Raw genomic sequence first — 21967 nt, forward strand, 5'->3', positions numbered from 1 at the left:
TTGATCAATCATCTGATTTATTTCTGGTATATTTCAGTCACTAGAAAATGCTTGAAATTGCCTCTAGGGAGATAGGGACCGAGCTTTTTCTCGTAATTTAACCATCTTCCATTGAAAATGTGTCGCCATTATCACTACTACCATAGAGAAACGATGGCATAAGATAACAGTAAAAGTTGCGACATAAATTCCCTATACCATGGGATATCTACTTATGCTATTGTTTCTCTATGCTACTACTTATTCTTTATTTCATTCAATAAAGAAAATGAAAATATTCCATTAATATTCCATTGTGTCTAATCCACAATGATAATAATATTACTATTAATACGTTGTTGGGGAAAATCTTGAAATGAGAATCATAATCCTTATAAAAACTCTTTAATATTCGATTCCTGATCATTTGCACATGAAAAATGAAACATTTTCATTATAACAACGTGATGCATGCACGTAGCCTATTGATTAAATTAAAAGCGTATAAATTATATTGATAAATACAGTGCGGTACGCTAAATAATGCTTTCAATATACATAGGCCTACAGTAATAAAAAATTGGAAACTGTACTTTTCGTAATAATGAGTTCAATTGAAAAAAATGAGTTCGAATAAAAGTTAGGATTACAAATTGAATCAAGTAGTGTTGTACAAGAACCCTACACATTTGGCCAATTTTCTTTGTAAAGTATAAATTCGATCAATACTCAAATTGTTTATAAAATACAATATTCACATTGATGATATAAAACGAGTGCAATAATAAAAAACAATCAAAGTTTCAATAAATGATGTTGAAACGTGAGAATAAATTATATGATTTACAATATTTATTAATCTAAACATTTTCCTTGTTACAAAATGTACAATCAAAATTCCACCCTTGCTTTCAGTTCTTGGGTAGTCGTAGTTCCTCAACCATAATGTGTTTATACAAAGATCAATCTATTTAGCGACTTCTGCATGATTTTCAGTTTTCATAGCACCCAGAAGTACATAAAGAATACAAATAGAACAATGCCTCCAGCTGCCATCTTGAAATAAACTGATTTCATGTTCAAATACGCGGCATCCTTCTTGTATTTTTGGGATAGGATTGATAGATTTTGTGCTTTGGAATCCAACTCTGAAAATAAGAGATTTGGGTCAATCTTTTCAGTTTATGAAACGTTAAAAGATGTAAAATGTTTTTCTTTAATTTTCAATGATTGCAAAAGACTATTATGCAGACAATTGGCTACTCTGCATTTGAAGAAATTGATAGTTATAAATAACAAGCTTCAAAGTCATAATAGTTCATTAGAAATCAGTTTGTTGTATAAATCATAGGTTAGCGGGTATAATAAATGTATGGTACAGATAGTTTACTCGTGCTAATAGGATATTTACTGCCGGTTGCACAAAAGCCTGTTAAACTTTAATCAAGACTTGATGTCACGAGAACCAATCGGAGAAGGCTTTTTCGAAAAGAACGCTTCTGTGATTGGTTCTCCTTTAATTAAATCACGATTGAAAGTTAACAGGGTTTTGGACAACCGGGCCTTAGTGAATAAGTTAGTCAGGCTAGGCACACACCAGTTAGTCAAGACAAGACATGATCAGTCACAATACTTCACATAGTTGCTTATGAAGACATGTCTAATAATCAGTGTGTTGCGTCATAAGCAACTATGTTAAGTATTTATTTATTTATACGTGGGTACAATAACAAATCATATAAATATGATTGGGAAGGAACAACAGGCTTGGCCCAAAACTATTCCATTCCCAAATTTTGATTACATGTCCAAAAAATAGGTTATGTTTCTTCAGTAAGAAGTTCAAGCTCAACTTTCGTCCAAAAATAAATATGAGGTGCAAATTTTAAATTTAGAAAAATTAAAACACCAAATTATAGTTAAATATTACACTTAATTATCACTGCACATTTTATTAATTAAGCTATTTTATGAATTTTGAAGCCAAAAATACACACAAATTCTCACTAAGAACAGCTGATAATATTTAAATTAAACGATTGACAAAAGTAGAGTACGGTAGAGCAAAAAGTAGCGTTTGAAATGAACCATAAAATGACAATTTACTTGGAAGACAGAGTGGGTCAAGTGTCTCATAAGCCAAGTAGTAAACAGATTCTTGTGCATTGAATTCATCTCTCTATCTTTCTTGCTCTTTCTGCATTGAATTCATCTCTCTTAAATACACACAGTTTCTATCTTTCTTGCTCTGTCTGCTGTTATATCTGCACTGGTCTGTAAACGTATGCAGTGTGTGACCCACATTGTAACTTGATTACTTTGTTTTGGCTGTACTACATTTATCTTGTGTAAATATTTATATTGTGTAAATAGTATTGTGTCTGATCATGTCTTGTCTTTTCTTGACTAGCCTAAAATGTAACAACAATAATTTTCCACTAACTTTAATTGGTTAAAAATCTAAAATATGTAGGTCTATTGATAATTATTGACTTTCATGTGGAGCAATTCTTTCTAAATTCAAATTCAATAAGAGAAAAGCAAATTTATAAAATGAATAAATGGATAAATTTCCTATAAAAATGATGAACTAGGACTGAATCTTACCAGATAATACAGTGCCTCTTTGAAGAACATCATCAATATTCTGAACCATTATCCTTTGAACATCTTGTAGTTCTGTATTTAGAGTGTTCAAATTTTTTCTCACTCTGGAATCTGTGTACATCTTTCTCGCTTTTTGAATGTATGTGTCTGAAAAAATTTAAAACTATATAAACATCGAAGACTAGTCAGCATAATTTTTAAACAATTCTTATCAATTTGATAAGCGTAAGATTTAGTTTTATTGTTGCAAGAATTTCAAGGATTGTGACAGTCACTTGGTAGAATTTTAAACCAATATTAAACTCAATGTAAAATGTTGATGTTGTAGGTAAGAATATATCAATATCTGGAGAGAAATTGTAGAAGAATAGTTATTAGTAAAGAAAAGAAAAAATAAACTCCCATACTACGTTTCCAAAACACTTTTTGTATCCATGAGTACTCATGGACTATGAAAGAGTTTATTATCATGGTGTTGTTGATTATTTTTGCACCTATAGAAAGTAATACAGTATTAACATAGCCACCTCTAATACAAGGCCCTGACCTACGATATTGTAACGTCGCAGTGTAGGCCTAGAATCTAAACATGATTGGCGAAAAAGATTTTAAAAAATACAATCTGATCTTTTTCACGAATCATGTATTAGATTCTAGGCCTACACTGCGACGTTGCAATATTGTAGACCAGGGCCTTTAATTAGAGATGGCTATGGTATTAGTTTGATAGAACTTGAAAGTGGAAATAATACTTTACTGCTATTTAGATACCCTACTTGGCGAAATAAAGTGAGAAATATTTTAAGCAGGTACTTAGATGAATTATTTATGAAGACTTGAGAGTAGAAATAATAGTTTACTCCCTGTTATTTGAATTACTCTACATGGTAGAATCAACACTACAATATTGAAACAATCTCATTTAAAGCGTATTTTACTTGCAAATTTTGCATTTTCCAGTTCTTTTCAGATGGGAGGATTTTTTTATAAACTTTTAAATAATTTACAAGTAAAATACACTTTGAAACACTAGAATTAAATGAATTTCTGGAACATCAATTATATAATCTTATTACTGTAGATAGTTTCATAAATCTAGAATTCATTTCAACTTTATAAGCTCAATTTTCTAAGAAAAAAAATACTGACCAAATTCAATGAATGTGTACGGCCTGAATACAGATGCAACCTTCCTCCCATACTGTGAATGGAATTCCTGTGCTATGTCTTCGAGATAGGTAAACGCAAGTCTCTTGGAATAGGTACGCTCACACAGAACTAGGTAACAAACTTCTCTTTCAATAAGGTAGCTGTAAAAGATAAAAATTGGACATTAATATACATAATCGACCAGATATTACGTTTACGATGCTCAATTAAACAGATAATATCGGGGCACCGAGCTTCGCTCGTTATTTTTATTTATTGATGAACAGAACACAATTCTCCAAAATGATCGTGTTTATATTTTACAGCTGGGCTATATGTCAGCTTATGAATTTCGGGGATGCGATATTTTGATTTTCCACAGAATCACTCGCTCACTTTTACTATCCACTGACGACGAAAGTCTCAGCTGTTTCAGCTAAGGATGAATTATCCTTTTAATGTCGTTCAGAGAGTTTTCCCAAGAATGAGACTTAGTGCAATCGAATGTTTATATCATAAACCTACTATGTTCCAAATTTTGTGAAAATCGTTAGAGCCATTTTCAATATCCGTTGAACATAAATAACCAGTTATAAATATACAGAAATTGCTTGCTTAGGATAACATACTACTCGTATAGCCTACTATTGTAACGAATGGATGGTAAACACAGATTACATTCATTTATCAAGCATTAATTGAAAGAATTTTTGACGATTATATCATGCAAGAACTTGTATTTCTTGTGTTCATTGAGGATTTAGAAATAATGGCAGAATACTTCCAGCAGTGGTTCTTGAAGCCAAACCCGTCCAAAACTGTCTCAACAATATTCCATCTCAGTAACCAGCATGCAAAAAAGAAAATTGATACAGTTTTCAATGAAACTATGAGGAAGATTAGTGGGACATTGAGACCAACAGAGACTGAGTGGTTGCCTGTGCTTAGTAACATCATGCCTCCAGATCTCAGAAGGTTGGAGAAGAAGAACAAGTTCATTTCCCAGTTGCAACACATTCATGAGGATCTCCCAGTTTCTAGAGATTTGGCTAACCCTCCACCAAGGCGCCTCAAGTCAAGAAGATACTTGATACTAGATGAGCAGGGGGAAATAAGAAGTGCGAGGGAGTTATGGAGACTGAGATGGTTGCAGGGAGAGGTCAGGAACAAAGACCTTGTTGATGACCCTAATGACATTGTTCCTGGCACCCAGCTGAGACGTAGAGAGTGGTGTGGCCTTAACCGGTTCAGGACGCAGGTGGGAAGGTGTGCTGAGCTGATGACAGCATGGGGATACACCTCTGATCCTCTGTGCCAATGTGGACAAATTCAATCAATGAATCACCTAATATCTGAGTGTCCACAACACTCCTAACATGGAGGGCTGACTATAGAAGTTCATGATGCTGGAGAAGAGGCATATCAGTGGCTGCAGAACGTACTAGATTCCATTAGTATTTAACATATTAAGTGTAAAATTGTGTTTTTTCTAACTTTGCCCTATGAATGCATATGCATATATATATATATATATATATATATATATATATATATATATATATATATATATATATATATATATATGGTAAAATCATGTTGAATTTTTCTCATTTGTATCCTGGTGTTACCAGAGGTGGCGTTTCCAAAGTAGGAGGTGGGACTGGGCACAATGCTCAAACAATACAGTATACAGAGTTTTGATAATGTTTCATGAATAATGACTGATTATAGACGGGTGACGTTAGAAAGACTGTTCCTCTAATGTGTAGCAATTCTTTTCTTTGGTGAGATTTATCCTGGCAAACTGTTAGCATTTCCTAAAAGATAATATTAACGCTTCTCATTCAACCATTTTAATCATGTAGTGATTTTCGTAGCTTATGTCATGGAGACATCGATTCCACAAGTAGAGTGGGTAAAAGATGAAGAAAATGGCATGGAAGCTGATAGTTCATTTTTGAAGTGGATAGACTATCACGTTCCATGAAAATGTCTGGAGAGCTTCACTAAGCTCAACAGATTTCTAACAAGAACACTGGCACATTTCATGCCGGACAGTACAGGGAGCGGTACTATAATCATAATATTATGACTAAAATGCCAGCGCCACACTCTCGCCAAGTGCGTACACACGTCGAAGAGCGCAAGAGTGTGGATAGCTACTATGCCATCGCTCGCCTCCATTCCGCCCGTATAAAGGTAGGCACACACAGATCGTCATCGGACGGACGGCACGCATCGGAAGATTAGATTTGATACATTGTTTTCAATTGGAGTGCGCATACCTATACGATGCGGATAGGTATGTGTACTCCAATTGAAAACAATGCATCGAAACTAATCGTCCGATGTGTACCGTCCATCCGATGACGATCTGTGTGCGCCTACCTATGTCCAATATCATTTTTCTCGATCAAGGACTATTCTACCATTCCTGGGTAGATCGCGTCAGTCAGTTCATTGTCAAAAAACACTGGCAAAACAGACTACACTACTTGATAACGATGGCAGTGTCACAGATCACAAGTATCTTCATTAAAAAAATCATTTATATTATTATATTTCAATCAGCCACTTAGACAAGGAGGAGCTGAAGACATTCACCCGACGCGCCCTCATCGGCTTTGGTGAGTGGTTAAACATCCTCAGCGCCAGCACAGGGAAACAGTCCCTCACCTTCGACAAACGACAGCGGGGCACATCCAAATTTGTCCTTCGAGTGTTGTAGGAGTGCACTTGCTCTCTCCGATGTATTGTTATAATGTTGCTTCTCTAATAATATAGCAGTGAAGCCAAGATGTAGTGTCCACATACTGTGTGGATGCCCAATTTGTAGGAGATCGGCTGGCAATGTGCATCATACTTGCTAGGTACGTGATGATTCGGATTCTTTTGGAGCAATAGAATATCTCTGGCCCTAGAATGACCCGAAATATAGTGAATACAGTCACTATATGGGACGAACTGAGGACCAAGACTAACGCGAAACCTCATTGAAGAGAAGATATTATGACGATTCCTCAGACTACGGAGAATATAAGACAAGTAACAAGTAAGTAAGTAACCCCAGATACAGTATGAGGCTATTAAAAACAGCATGTCACAAAATTAACAATCGCTCGATTCTCAGCAGAGCTCTCAACTTCCTGAGAAGTTATATGACTCTCAACAGCTTCTAGCACACTCCAAAAATATGATGCTCCCAGGTCAGCTTTGAATCTACACTGAATCCAAGGAGGGTGACAAATGCCTGGTTTTGATCTGTGCTGCCAAGAGTACACATCAGTTACTGGATCTTTCCTTCGTTGAGGAGCTTATTTGCGGAGAACTCAGGGACTAGTTCTCTGCACAGAGTTGCTGCGCTCTCACCCTGCTGCTGTGGGTCCACCACCCCTACCGATGATTGTGGTGTCATCAGCAAAGAAAAGGCTTGAGTCCTCCAGTCTCAGATCGTTGATCATAATTAGAAACAGCAAAGGCTCAAGCATGAATACAGCAAGCGACTTTGTAAGTGTGTGGCGCTTGCAGTATATAATCAACATGGCATAGACTTCAAAATTACAGACTGCAAGTCAGATTTAATTTTTTTAAATCAATATATTTCTGTTGTCCTGCAATCTTTTGTATCTTTAGGCTAAAATTTTCAAGTGAATCTTGTATTTTAGAACTTGAATATTTATACTTACTGAAAAAGGTACGGTCCGGTCTCAATAGTGCATTGAGGAGGACTCTGTGGACTTAGTTTCCTGAACAGCATTTTTGCTTGATTCTGATATTCCAAAATACTGCGACCAGACTGAAACGCAAATAGAAACATGTTTATAATAGATATTTAGCTCCAGTGACAAGTTGGGCATATAAGCTCAGTGCTTGATGACTCATCAAATCAGAATATTCTGACAGTCGTTGAACTGAATTTCATGAATTTGTAAGAATCATATCATAAAGGTATTAGCTACAATTTTCAGATAATTCTATTAAATACAAGAAGGAATAAGGGGATCATAAGAGAAAATTGAGTTAGTTATTGCAACAAGTGTTGTTAGGTTACATCATACAACAAACTTATCTATAAAGAGTTATGTTGTGATATTGCAGTACACAAAACTAAAAAGACATTACATAAACAGGCAAGTGAAGGATTTTGGATGAATAAAAAGAAAATCAGGTGTTACAGTATAGAAAATTTGAATGCATAACACTATCAAAATGATGTTTGCCGACATCACAACCTAGAGTAGGAGATTACTGTGTATTTAAAACAACTTACCTGTTCATCTTCTTGCATGGTTGCTGCCAAAGGTAATCCGTCGTGGAGACGTGCAATCATTGTCATAAGAACCATTTTTATATTTTTATTTGCCAAACCAACAAACTACAATCAGAATAATACTGTCAAGTTACAATGAGATGTCTTCTACGTAAATTAACCTTCAAATCCACCTTCTTGTTGGAATATAAATAATTGTAAAATGGATTTGATCGAATTTTATCATCTCAAAATATAAAATGAGTTTATCTTACTGTCATATTTTCTCTATCAAAGACAATATTTTCAGAATTTAACCCCGAATGATACAAATCATCAAAACTAAAACAGTGAACAGCTGTTCTGTAGAAGACACGTCGTCAGTTGTCAATTCGGCAACTTTTGAATAACAAAACATCTTGCCAACTTGACCACAAAAAAACATTCACAATCCAGCATTCCTTTCGTTTAATATAGAATGGATAATCAATTTTATAATGAAAATGTCTAATTCACCTTTTTTTCTTCAATAAATCATCCTTGCTTCAATTATGTAGTTCATAAACGCTGGTATACATATATCATCATAACCTATGGAAATTGAATATTCATAGGAATCTTATTTTCAACAATAGTATTTCAAATTTCAGCTTTAATGATATATAAATGTATACATAATTTTTGAATTGATAAGAAATTTCTTTTAATGCTTACCATCTCTGTCTGTCAAATGAAGACGAGAATCAGAAATGCCGAAAGTGAACAGAGTCTAGAAAATCTTTCGTGTGACGTGAATGGTCTGCTGTTATAAAAGTAGGTTAAAATGAGTTCTACTTTTTCTTTAAATTAAAATAGTAAGTTAGCTTTCTATTTAACAGTGCTATGATGCTTTTTCAATACACACTATTTATGAAAGAGGGTAGTTTTTGTGCTAGTAAATTAATATCACTAGTTCTAATCAACCATCTGTGAGTAGGCAATCTACCATGTCAACTATTTATTGACCGTCTACTTGATAAATTAAATTATATATTTCCTGCTTATTATTAACAACACATTTCTCCTAAATGTTTATATTGTCCCAAGAGCTTGAATGTACTTGATTCCAAGCGACTGTGATTTAAGAGCATAGTTAATTCGTAAGGTAGTAGTAGGTAGTGACGTTTTACTAGTGTTTGGAAATGGTGAAGAAAAGTTATTGATGTGGTTATAATCTAATAGTATAAGACGTGCAAAAATATAAGTAAGTAGCTTTCAAACTTTTTATCTATTTTCTCCTACTGTTCTCTTTCAGACTAACAATCTGTTAAAAGATTCTTAAGCTAGGTACTTTGAATGCTCTTCAACCCATCCTGAAGATCTGTTTATATAGACAGATAGACCTATTAGATTTGATAATAATTTATATTAGGTGGAAAAATTATGCATGCTTAAACAAACTGCATCCTAATGTGCACCTCATTCACACAGTAAACGTTTACAGCACACAGCACACATTCACACAAAATAAAAGCAATGCAATGCTAGTCACTAGCCGGTAGTTCGGAATTCACCTAAAATCTTTGTTCAAACAAGATCAGTTAACAATCAGTAGAAAAGTAATCTCATCTTGAGTTTAAGAGTTGTATGAAGTTACCGTACTAATGACTTGAGTTTGACGAAAGAACAACAAAAAAGCTGACTGCGTTTATTATAGATTAAAATTAAAATAATTCAAATTGTCTAAAGATGACATCAAGTTTTAAAAGCTTCCTGATGAGCAGATTATTTTAAAGCTTTTACTCCAGAAGTAGCCTGTTATTAAACTTTGATTCGTGTACAAAGTAAAATTGCCACATTTGATCGAACATTATCAGGATGAAGAGCAGAGGGCCCAATACAAGACATCTGCAGTTTTCCAATGAATATGTCTATATTATACCACAAAGTGACGCAATCTAAGGCTTTATTATATCGCATTGTAAGAGTGTAAGAGTATGTATCACCATGCTCAAAATCACTTTGTATTTTGCTTGTTAGGGTAAGTTGATCGGCCGTTTTTGAAGCCATGTAGAGACTAAGATTATTCACTGAAATGTTGAGATTCCTTCACAAAAATGTCTGTTAGTCTGAGCTATAACATTCCAGTTTCTACTATTTTGGCATTATGGGCATTATCTAATCAAGTCTGAAGTTGGAAGGAAGTTCAACATCGTCATTTTAGTGTACCCTATTGAAAGCATCCCTGCCAACTTCAGTGTGCCTAGTATTATTTTCACCCTGATACAATTTTACAGCTGCAGCCATTGATTTGGTGATTTGATTGATGGTTTCTTTAGTGCAATGGAACTGTTTAGACCTTACACATCATAAAAAATCAGACAATCTTCCCATAACAAAGAGGAATAATCCTAGAATATCTTTGGTTTTGAAATTGTTTAAACCCCTTGCTATATTTGTGTCTTTCACACAATTTTTCTGTCATCATTTGTTATCCTCTAGGTATCCATCCTAGAATGCTGTTTCTCCACCATTTTCCACTCAGTCATTGTCTGTAATTATTTTAAAGAAAAGATAATAATGATAATATTATTGATGAAGAGTGGTTGAGTAGTAACTTGATATACGTTGGTTTTTTATTTATATTTCATCTACTTATTATTATTTTGTACCTACAATATTATTATATCCATATTTTTCATTTAATAGTTTCACTCTAGGATGTTAAAGCAAAATTTCATCACATCTTATAAAAATAAAGAACTTGTTTTTAGTACGGCACATAATATATATTAGTACTTTTTAAAGTTGAACAATAATAATATGATAATGAATATTAGTATTCAAATGAACGTGTTTGAAGCTCAATGTCTCGGATAAATAAATAAAATTACCGGAACAGTCGTCAGAATATAAAGCTGAGTTAGTTGACCAATGAACAACGTAGGCTACATGAAAACTATTTCAAACAGGTATCCAGTTGAGAGTTTGTTTTCTTTAGGATAGTTGAATAGTTCATATTGATCCTATAACATATTATTACAGTCGTTTTTGAAAACATGAAAAATATTTAATATCAGTGAAATATTATCGCATTCAGTGTAATCTCTGTAGAGTTATGTCACCGGGAAAGCAAAGATCAACTTCTCTCTCATTTGTCAAAGAAAGAGACATTCTATTCAATATATGATTACAAAAAATCAAAGTATTTGAGGTGACTACAGTAAGTTTCAGTATAAAATATCTCACCGTAACATAATATAGTATTTGAGTAAAATTCTGATTACACGACCCCAAATAAATCTACCATCAGTAGCCTAGTTATAATTATCAAAACCATTTGATATGTGATATTTTATAAACTGTGAATTTATTACTGATGTGCAAGTTTTAATTAGCCTATTAATGTTTCTGTATTTTTTCGACTTTGAAAAAGTTGCAACAATAAACTAGTTTCAATATGAAAGCCAATAGTAGTATCACAGTAATTGCTCTAAAATGTAGGATGACTTTCAGGAAAATGAAAGTTTTAATTTCAAATTTACAGAAAATAGTTTTTATGATACACAAATAAACATAGAGATGTAGAAAAAAATAAGATCAGAATTGACTGATTTGTAAAATACGTGCATGTTTGTAGGGAATCAAACCCAACTCATGATTATTTCTGCACTCACACTAGCGATGCTTTCAGGCATTTTTGTTCTTCTTGCAGGGTCTGCTGGCTTTTTGTGTGACATTGTCTCCATTCTTTTGAACGCCAACAGGCCCTACAAGTACAGCGAGGATGCCTGAAAGCATCGGCAGTGTGAATTCAGAAATAAATAGTTTCATGATAGCCTATTCTGAACAAATTTTTATTTGTAAAAATTTGGGAGAAGACAGTTTTGGGCTATGCCTTTTGTCTTCTCCCAATCATATTATATTGTAATTATGATTTGTAATTGTCAATGAAATAAATAAATAATAAGGAGTTTGACTTGATTCCCCACAAACATGCACGTATTTAAAAAAGAAATACGAATTGAAAAATTGGACTTGCCTACACTTAACATACACGTCATTTAAATATAAGTCAAGATTCTGTTAAGGAGATTTTAAACCTTTTTATTGAACATGTCCATGAAATGATCCTTGTGTAGGATTTCAGTCTTGTGAATTATTATTGTACTACTCATTTAAGAAACATTCGTTTCTGGTACCGTAAGTCATGCTGTGTCAATAAAAGTAGTTTCATCATAATATTTTGAAACGGATAATCAGTAACTTGACTTACTTACAGTAATTAATTTTTTAAGGTGAAATGAAAGAGATACTTTTGCAAAATTACTCAAAAATTTCTAATTTGTAGAGATTTGAGTGAAATGTTTTTGTTTTTAATCAGTTTTAAATATCAAAATTTAACATTTTTAGTTTAGTCATTAGTTTTGAAGTGGAAATAGGACTTTTTGAAGTGAAATCTTAACCTCATTCTTTTTTGAAAATTTTATTTGTAAAAATTTGGGAGAAGACAGTTTTGGGCTATGCCTGTTGTCTTCTCCCAATCATATTATATATTATAATTATGGTCTGTGATTGTCAATGAAATAAATAAATAAATACTGTCAGTTCCACATAATTTATCAAAGCCAATTATGTGGCCAACTGACAACATCTCTTCTATTCTACCTTGATATGCAGAAATTTAATAACATTTTTGTTTTTAGTGTGTATTTTAATGAATTTTGTTGTTTTTAGTTAGTGATGTCAGGCAGTGCGCCTCCCCTGTGGAACCAATCAGGGATGAGGATGAACCCGGAGCCCCCCTCCTCGCAGATGAGGGCCACAACAGACCATTACAACAACAATCCTCATTCCAGGAATCCAACCGCTCAGGTAATCACTAATCAACTATCACCTCATTTTCACTCATTTGCTGAAATACAGTCGAACCTCCACTTAACGAAATCCTCTACACAACGAATTTTTACCTGGTCCCATGACATTTTAGAGTTTTTGCTGCTTATTTACCTCTATTTAACGAATTTCGGACCTCTCAACAACAAAGTTTTCTCTTGATATCAACATACAAAGTGTAGTGTGTATAGGAAGCAGACTGCCATTTTCAAGAAATTCTTTAGTTTCAGCAGAAAGGTCAATAGACTAAAAATAATGGAAATTCAGGTAGGAAGAAGATAGATTGGTAGACAGTCAATAGAGGGTGAAACACATGTCGGAAATCGAACGCAAGTTACTGGAAATTGAATTCCAAGAGCTTGTCATTATTGTAGACCAGGCAGGTGAACGACTGGACTTTCCTATTCTTGCTTTTGTCACACATTTCAATTCTTTGAACTGACTATGATGATGATAATGATGATGATGATGATGACTGTGACGAACCTGAGGAGAAGAATCCGTCAGCTCAAGAAGTTCTAGAGGCTTTCAAAATTATCAGGCAAGGATTAAAAGTGAAAAATAGTGTACCAGACATGTCCGACTGTTTGAATAGATGTGAGTCGTTTATCGAACATGATGTTTTATTCAAATGCAAAATTCAACCGATATTACTCACTTTTTCAATATATAAAACAAAAAATAGGAAATTTGAGTTATTATAGTATTTATAGTGAAGTTATTGACAAAATAACCGTATTTTGCGTTCCATCTAATAGTAGTGTAAAAAGTTGAAAAATATTGCTACAGAGTAAGTACTTTGATTAAACTCTACTAATAGTACAAATCAAGCTTTCTGGAAATAAATTGGTGAGTTTACTTACTTATTACGTTCTACAAATATTCAAAAAACATGTTTTTTTTCACAGCATGAATTTTCAAATTTCAATATTAATATTGGCCTAATAGGTACCCTACCTACGTTCGCGATGCTATGTTTTATGTACCATATTCATTTATTTACCGCCGTGATACGATATTATAAAATTCATAGGATCGTGGCAGTTCTCTTGACAGAACCTCTCAATAACAAATACCTATCGGCAGCGAATTTTTTCTCGCGATAATCGACTTCGTTATACAGAGGTTCGACTGTAGTTCTAATGATTACTTTTGAACTGTTGTTGTCTTGATTCTACCGCTCATGTTATTACACCAACAATCACTGATCATACACCACCCTATTTACACTTAATTGCTGGTTGTCTCAACCGCTCAGGTACGGTCAGGTCACATTACGGCCCGGTTGCACAAAAGCCGGTTAAATTTTAACCGTGATTAATTTCACGAGAATGAATTAGAGAAGGCCTTTTTGATAAGACGGCTTCTCTGATTGGCTCTCGTAGAATTAATTACAATTAAAATTTAACCGGCTTTTGTGCAACGGACACTAACAATCACTAATCTAACACTCTATTACTTTTCAACTTTTGTTGTTCTTGCTTCTACCGCTCAGATAATCCCATCTATTTTCTTAGTCTATATCATGTAAATTCATCTATAATTTTGCTGTATTGTAAGCTATTGTATATAAGTGTATAAGACAGTATATATTGTAATCTACATAAATAAAGTACTCAATAAATCAATAAATCTACTATCACTAATTAATTTATATCACTTCATTGCTAAAATATAGTTCAATAATTATTGCTTTTGAATTTTTGTTGTCTTGACTCTACCGCTCAGGTTATCACATAGCTACAATCACCCTATTTCTACTTAATTTCGGAAATAATTCTAACAATTATCATCACTGTATCACTTTATTGCTGAAATCACTTTAATAATCAACTTAATTATTACGTTTGCTGTTCTTGTCTTCACTCTTCAGGTGCCCAATCTACTGTCACTAATTAATTAGTATCATTCAATTTCTAAAATAATTCTTGTATTCGAAAACTTCTTGGTTTCTGTTGTTTTTGAATCATATCCTCATTTTGGACTTATATTTGTGAAAATAAAAATAATGAATAATTGTGCAATCAGCTTGAAAATGTGACCTGTTTGGTCACGAAACATAAATAAATATATAAATATTTTTATTGTATAAAATGCTGTACATTACAGATATGGCAAACGTCAATTATATGGCAAACGTCAAACCATGGTCCTGTATCAAATAGAAACTGTAGAAATATATATGCTTATGCTTTTTTCAGGCCCAGTTCAGTAACCAATAAAATACTCAAATAACAACAAATAGACAAGCTAATAAATGAAACGTACATAAAATAATTCTAATAATTACTCATTAAAGCTTATTGTTTTCGTATAGAACTTATATTCAGACTCTTCTTCTGCCCAATCCATTGTCACTAATTAATTTGTATCATTCAATTTCTAAAATAATTTTTGTATATACGAGGGCCAATAACCAATATAATCAGTAACCAATAAAATACACAAATATAACAACAAATAGACAAGCTAGTAAATGAAATACATACAATAATTCTAACAATAAGACAAGCTAAAATAATAGTTATTCTTATTATTATTCTAATAATGATTCTTATAATAGACAAGCTAGTAAATTAAACATACATAAAATAATTATAATAATTACTTATTAATGCGTATTGTTCTCGTATGCACTCTACTCTTTTGCTATTTTTCGCAAACAGGAGTTAATAGTCCAAGTAAAGAATTTTACCGGTATCTGTACCGATATATATATATATATATTTATATTTCCTAATACTTCTACTGTATCACTGAAGAGGGAGGAATTTTTAAGGGATTGAATTAAATTGCTATCGCTCATAAACTCAATGTATAATCGTTTCTGTACGTCTGAAAATCTCGCATTTTTATCGATTCTTTTAGTTGAGAGTCGAGGATATGTAATATTTTATATGAGGTGTCTGCAATTCTTTTCATGTAATATAACAGTAGTAATCCAACTCCGCAATGTTAGTTGTATGCTTCTATATAGACCTACATAATCTAATGCTCATTCATTATAGTTTTCAACACAAACATCTGAATAAATAGACGGTTGTAACAATAGCACACCGATGCTTTGATACCTACTTGAGTTGATTCAGATAATTTCAGGAAACCATTATTGACGTTTGCATTATGTCAATGTGTGTCGTGCTCCAGTTGATAGGTTGATTATCAAGATAAGCATGAAATTATCTTTTATATTGGTGAAATTTTCACGTCAACACCGAAGCTGCTCAGTTATGTTGATAAATTAAAATTCTGTCTGTCAAGAAAGACAATGATAAATCTCTATTCAAGGTTGAATAGCTTTGAAAAAGTGTGCAAATTTTATCAGCGTTCAATGCACTTCAGTGACCTTTTTATCACAATTCATTAGTTGGTTCTACATTTTTATCATTGACAATTATTAAGATTAGTTTATACTAATGAATTAGTTGTTCAATTGGATTATTTTTATTTTGAATGATTGGTAAAAATCCAAGTCAGTGAACTGTATGTTTTGAATGTGGACAAATATGTAATCAAACAAGTTTGAAGCTTCAATAATGTCATTATTTTCACCTTAGGAGAGCGAAATTGGTCTGTTAGAACTATCGCAGTTTTTAATTTGTTTTTGATAATCTGTTTCTTATCATGTTTAATAATATGATCACATACGGTGGAATATGTTTGAATTACGTTCAGAGTTTATTATTAAAATCTATAAGCACTCAATTTAGGATGTCATTGGGAAATCATAAAGAAAACGTTTAATGATTTCTAGGCAAAACTGATGAGTTGGGTGAACAGAGGTGGTATCTTCTTAAGCTACGTTTACACCAAAGTTATTAACAAAATGTTAATAACTTAATCTTTATAGATTCTATTAGATTGAACAAAACTTATCATACACATGATGAACATATGTGTTTGTCAAGTTCCATTCAATCTAATAGAATCTATATAAAGATTAAGTTATTAACATTTTGTTAATAACTTTAGTGTAAACCCAGCTTTAGTTTGAAATTGAGAATGATACTTATTATTTTTCTCAAAGATTTAACTTAAATTTGATTGATAATGCTTTGGAAAAGAACGTATTATTATTGAATTTTATATCAGGACGTATTCTTCCAATACTCACTCATTGACTTTTTGTTGAAAAGATGTAACTGATCTTGACCAGTCTCTGTTATTCATTGAAATATTAGTAACTTTCAAACTATTATTATCATCTGTTTATAAATTAATGATGTTTGTACGATAGTCTCTAAATAAATTATAAGCGTGTTATTTATTTGTGGAGAAATTTAATTAAAAATAATGTTGTGTTTGCAGGGTGGCGGCCAAGATGATACATGGGGCTGGGGGTGGGACGATGACTCCCCCGCCCAGGAAGATAACGAGTGGGGCTCAGGGTGGCAGAATGTGGACAGCGGTCCCACTCCTCCACAGCAGCAGCCCACGCCACCCACAGTGGGTTCAATCCAGAGGCCCACCTCCCATCAGTACCCGTCTCCCAATACAGCAGCACCGCCTCCAACGAAACCTCCCGTAAATAGTTCAGACTTTTTCGAAAACATCGATCTTGCCGGGAAATATTCGGACAACAACAATAAGTTTCAAGCAGACCGGTACGCTAACAGTCCGCCGCTATCTGAGAAACAGTATGCAGTGCAACAACAAGTTCCTCTGAGGACTAAAGAGGAGGAACATTATCAACAACAGCAGCAACTTCACCAACAACAACAGTCGTACTCGTATTTTCAGTTTTCGCCGTCCGACAACCAAACGAAATTGAGTTCGCCTCAGATTCCCGATCTGTTCGGTCCCCCTGGAGCTGCAACACCCTCTTACAACAATGTCTCCTCTGCGAATCAACCTCCCCCTCCACTACAAACTCCGCCCCTAAACAGCTACAGTGGAATGTACAATAACTACCAACATCACAATGATAACAGCTCCAGTTTCCCCCCGGATGCGCAGTTAGGTAACAGTTCTGTAGGGCCGCCTCCTAAGGCTGTCAATGCTTATTTCCAACCCCAACCTGAGTACATAGAACAGATGCAGAACTATAGTGTCTATAAACAACATCAGCAAGAGCAGCAACTGAGTTATGGCGATCAGCAACAAAAATATGGTGATCAACAACAACAGATATATGGGGATCTGCAGGATCAACAACAGAATTTCGGTGATCAGCGACATAATTATGGTGAACAACAACTGAAACATAGTGATCATCAGCAGAGTTATGGTGAGCAACAACAGAAACCTGTTGATCAACAACATAGACAGGATCAACAACAGTTATATGGTGATCAACAACATATTCATGGGGATCAACATCAAAAATACGGTGAACAGTTTGGTGTGCAACAACAGATGCCTCAAGGTCAACAGCATATGATGTACCCCTATGGCGCCGGTAATGTGGATTCCTATTCAGCAGGGTTTACAAATGGTGGAACTCAGCAACCGGTTTCAACCGGTTTTGTTGATAGTAAGTCACCACCACTTCCCCCTCCAGCTTCTTCACCGTTTGCTGCTACTCCAGCATCTACCGAGGTGGAAAACGTGGAGGTGGCTCCTCCCGAGCAGCCTCAAAAAATTCCCACTTTGTCGACCAACAAATCCAGTTCGTCTTTGTTGTCCACTTCGGCATCGTCCACATCTTCGCTGCAGTTTGCTGGTGGACAGGCGCGCTGCAATTTCCCCGACAACCAGGAGACCGTTTTTCCGGACAATGAGGAACGGCCTTCGTCGTACGACTCTGAGTCACTGACTGCGCAGATGAGCGGTATGCGGCTGAATGCTGCAGGTGCGAATGTTGCAGTTAGTGCTCCACAACATGTGACAGTCCCGAATGCTCCACAACATGCTACAGCTCCGAATGCTGCACAGCAAGTGGCAGCCAGTGTGTCGCAACAAGTGGCTGCTCACCCGGTTAGCGTGGCAGAGTCGTCCAGTTTAGATCAGGTGAGGTCATCAATTATTATTAACCTTAAGGCTCAACTCACACTTACGCATCTCAGGTCGAGAAGAGACTCGACTCTAGTCGAGAGTATGTGTTTTCAAATGTTGACGTCGCGCAGACTAGAATCGACTGGACTGAGTGTCACCATTTGGAAACACATGTTCTCGACTAGAGTCGAGTCTTTTCTCGACCTGAGTCGCGTAAGTGTGAGTTGAGCCTAATAATATTCAGGATCTAATTGCAATCTTGAACAGGTCAGGAATCTCAATATACTATTTATTTCAATTGGGTGAGAATTATACGCTTCAAGTCCTTTCTCCAATGCTACACTTCTGTTGTGGGTATTGCTTATAATGTCCTTGGTTCCCAGTATTGTAAATATGATTAATATGCTTCTCTCTCAACACATCTTCACATTTCAATTGAATTGTGACATTATTGAAACAAATGAAGGAAAGTTTATTATGTTTTGAGAAACAATTATACAAGTACCGTAGTACTGTAGAGAAGTAGAGCTGCATGCAAGAAAGAATGCCATGCATTGACCATGAATTCATAATTCCAAATTGTATTGAAGTTGAAATTATTGGTTCGTTTTCATAGTGGAACACAGCTCTCTTCTCCTCTTAACCCTCTTATAAAATCATGAAAATAGATACTACTACCACATGAAGTTCATTCATTTATTGATGACAAAACTTGAAACTTTGGTTCATTTTTTAGTGGAACTAAATGGGTTCAATTAGTAAGATTTCATCCATTTATTGACATCAAAATGGTTTATTTTTTAGTGGAACGCAGCTCCCGGCTGGGAGAACCAGGAGGTGGCTCCGTCGCCGTCACCCGTGAACGTGGCCAAGGAGCAGGCGAACCGGTTTGCTGTCGACCGCAATCAGTACCTTGAGACCGGCCATCTCTCCTCCAATCCGGCGCAGCTGGCCTCACTCGACAACGATGTCGACACCAATGATGAAGGTAAGCTTACAACACAAAATATTTGCTATATTTAATATAGACATTTTCTTGACATTACTGTGTTTGAATTGAGTTTGTTGTAAATGTATTCAATTTAATAGGCTTCAGCTGTATTAAATTTGCTCATTAGCTACACAACTGACAAAAGCACATCATTTAACTATGAAATCCAATGAATTCTCATGTCTAGATTAGGTTAGATTTCTGTGTGTCCTGGACACAGAGCAATCTGCGATCAAGGCGGTCTAGTTATCTTTCTCTCTATCCTCTGATCGCAGATCGCTCTCTGTGTGTGTCCAGCCCCTAAGTGATTGTGTTATTGTAATAGTGTGGTAGATTAAATACAACGATTTGAAATTTTACCACTTTCAGATACTAATTTCGGTTACTATACCTTTATTGATCTCTAGTTAACTCCCTATAAAATACAAACACTTGCTTCCGATTGGATGTATGTACATTAAATGGATGTATGTATATTAAATCTAACCGCAGTTCAGTGTCTTCATATAATGGGTTAAATGTTGCAAGAACCAATGAACGAATATGATAACATCATTAATCCGCGATAATTCGCGATTAAATTAAAGCAGCAATGGAAGACAGAGCATAGTCGCAATTTCGTACAACTCGTCATCACAATCATACTTTGCATTGATTTTTTTTTCAAATAAGTTTATATCCATCAACGTTTCAGTAATAAATTTGAGTGAAACTCCTACTTTATTGTCACCAACAATTTTTTTTTCTTCATTTCCATTTTTATTTCACCAACATTTTTATACCTATTCAAGTTCATTGTAGAGTACCATAATGATCAATAATGAATATTTTCAATTTGATTGAAATATTCAATCAAGCCAATATTGTATACAGTATTTTATAAAAGATAATGTTTTTTGTTTTTGTTAATTAATACTAGACAAACCATTCCTCGATGCAGGCTTAGCCTAATGAAGAGTGCACTTGAAATTTTATTTATGTTTGTTTCATAAACTTGTAAAATGAAGTGAATAAAGATGATTTGATTCAATTTGATTTCGACTGCCATTCATAGTAAGATTCACTATAGGCATATAGTAGATTTCAACTGTCAGTTATTCCGACAATAGTGTAATTTTTAATTGTGGACTATTTGTTTTTAGGAAATAGGTAGTATATACATTTGATGTGATGTGATTCAACTTTGTTTTGTGCATTTATAAATGTTTGAAATGTATAATTTAATTTTTTTACATTGTTTTTAGAAGCTGCACCTCCACCGGGCTTACACCGTATGGTGACGGGACAAGTGACGGAAGGCGAGCAGGCCTCCGACACATCATCGAGTCTGGCGGTGACATCACAAGATGGCGGCCTGATGCAGAGGATGGTGGTCGGCTCAGGGCAGGAGTCGTCGATCGGAACCCGGCAGGTGCCTGGCCACGCCCATGGCCAATCAGGAGCCGGTGTTGCCGACCAGGAGGCGGGGTCTCAGCTGACCACGCCCCCGCCGCCGGCCGGCCAATCGCAGCAGCCCTGGCGCATCAGCGAGCGACCCGAGGAGCGACTGGTGCCTGGACAAGGTGAGCAATGCAAAAATTCACAAATCAATGAACATATTTTCATCAGTTTGTGAGAACAGCATTAATTTATTATATTAGGTGATTGTAGAAGGATTGATTTATATATTATTAAAAAAAAAACTAGCAGGTAACCCGTATTGCTTCCCTGGGAAAAGTTTTTGTTTTAAAATTCTATCTCCTCATGTCCAAGAAACATGAAAAAATCGAATAATTATTTATTATTTTGTCAAAGTTACGTGGATAGTCTTCATCAGAGTTGAAAATTCTTAACAAAAAAAAATGTTTGATTCGTTCGAGCACTCATCCACACTCTGGCGCTCGTCGTCATTAGGCGATAGATAGTGTGGATGCAGCACAAGGCGATTCCTCTCTTTATTAAACTAGTAGTTCTGTGAACAGTAGACCTCGCGCTCAGTAAGTTACATTGACCTGTTGTTATGTTTTTTCAAAAATTAATGGATAATTTATCAATTTAAAATGTCTAGAAAAAATCATAAATAAACATAGAGCTTCTATCCTATCGTACCGTGACGTGTCGTCCCGGAATGTGAGTGTGAGCGCTGTTATCAGGTCTGGCTGCAACTGTCTACAACGTTGATGAAAAGATACATTTTCAAGATG

The 21967-nt window shown here is 34.7% G+C and overlaps 2 protein-coding genes across 11 annotated transcripts in view; one reads left to right on the forward strand and one right to left on the reverse strand.

Moving 5' to 3' along the window:
• Positions 1 to 370: 370 nt before the first annotated feature.
• On the reverse strand, positions 371 to 8364 carry LOC111056918 (vesicle-trafficking protein SEC22b-B). Its single transcript, XM_022344328.2, has 5 exons — positions 8006 to 8364; positions 7422 to 7531; positions 3736 to 3896; positions 2587 to 2733; positions 371 to 1127 (listed from the first exon to the last, which is right to left on the reverse strand). The coding sequence occupies exons 1-5, from the start codon at positions 8078 to 8080 to the stop codon at positions 979 to 981; spliced, it is 642 nt and encodes a 213-aa protein (XP_022200020.1). The 5' UTR covers positions 8081 to 8364; the 3' UTR covers positions 371 to 978.
• Positions 8365 to 8707: 343 nt separating this feature from the next.
• Positions 8708 to 21967, forward strand: part of LOC111056919 (protein transport protein Sec16A) — a 78150-nt gene continuing 64890 nt past the window's right edge. For 7 of the 10 annotated variants that reach the window (XM_039433643.1, XM_039433642.1, XM_039433644.1 and 4 more), the window contains exons 1-5: positions 8708 to 8797; positions 12701 to 12838; positions 17168 to 18808; positions 19598 to 19781; positions 21029 to 21346. In XM_039433643.1, the coding sequence (XP_039289577.1) occupies positions 12707 to 12838; positions 17168 to 18808; positions 19598 to 19781; positions 21029 to 21346 (2275 nt within the window). In that variant the 5' untranslated portion in view covers positions 8708 to 8797; positions 12701 to 12706. Of the gene's footprint in view, positions 8839 to 8933; positions 8953 to 9060; positions 9228 to 12700; positions 12839 to 17167; positions 18809 to 19597; positions 19782 to 21028; positions 21347 to 21967 lie in introns of those variants that run through there. The other 3 variants (XM_039433636.1, XM_039433638.1, XM_039433637.1) reach the window with 3 other exon arrangements.

The sequence above is a fragment of the Nilaparvata lugens genome, chromosome 7 (genome assembly GCF_014356525.2).
Source record: "Nilaparvata lugens isolate BPH chromosome 7, ASM1435652v1, whole genome shotgun sequence".
Lineage (NCBI taxonomy): Eukaryota > Metazoa > Arthropoda > Insecta > Hemiptera > Delphacidae > Nilaparvata > Nilaparvata lugens.

Excerpts from the sequence above, each read along its gene's own strand:
- LOC111056918 (XM_022344328.2), bottom strand. The coding sequence starts at position 8,080 with ATGGTTCTTATGACAATGATTGCACGTCTCCACGACGGATTACCTTTG. Across the intron at positions 2,734-3,735 it reads GTACACATTCATTGAATTTG|ACACATACATTCAAAAAGCG; the intron begins GTCAGTATTTTT and ends AAATTTTTTCAG. Across the intron at positions 1,128-2,586 it reads AAGAGGCACTGTATTATCTG|AGTTGGATTCCAAAGCACAA; the intron begins GTAAGATTCAGT and ends TCTTATTTTCAG.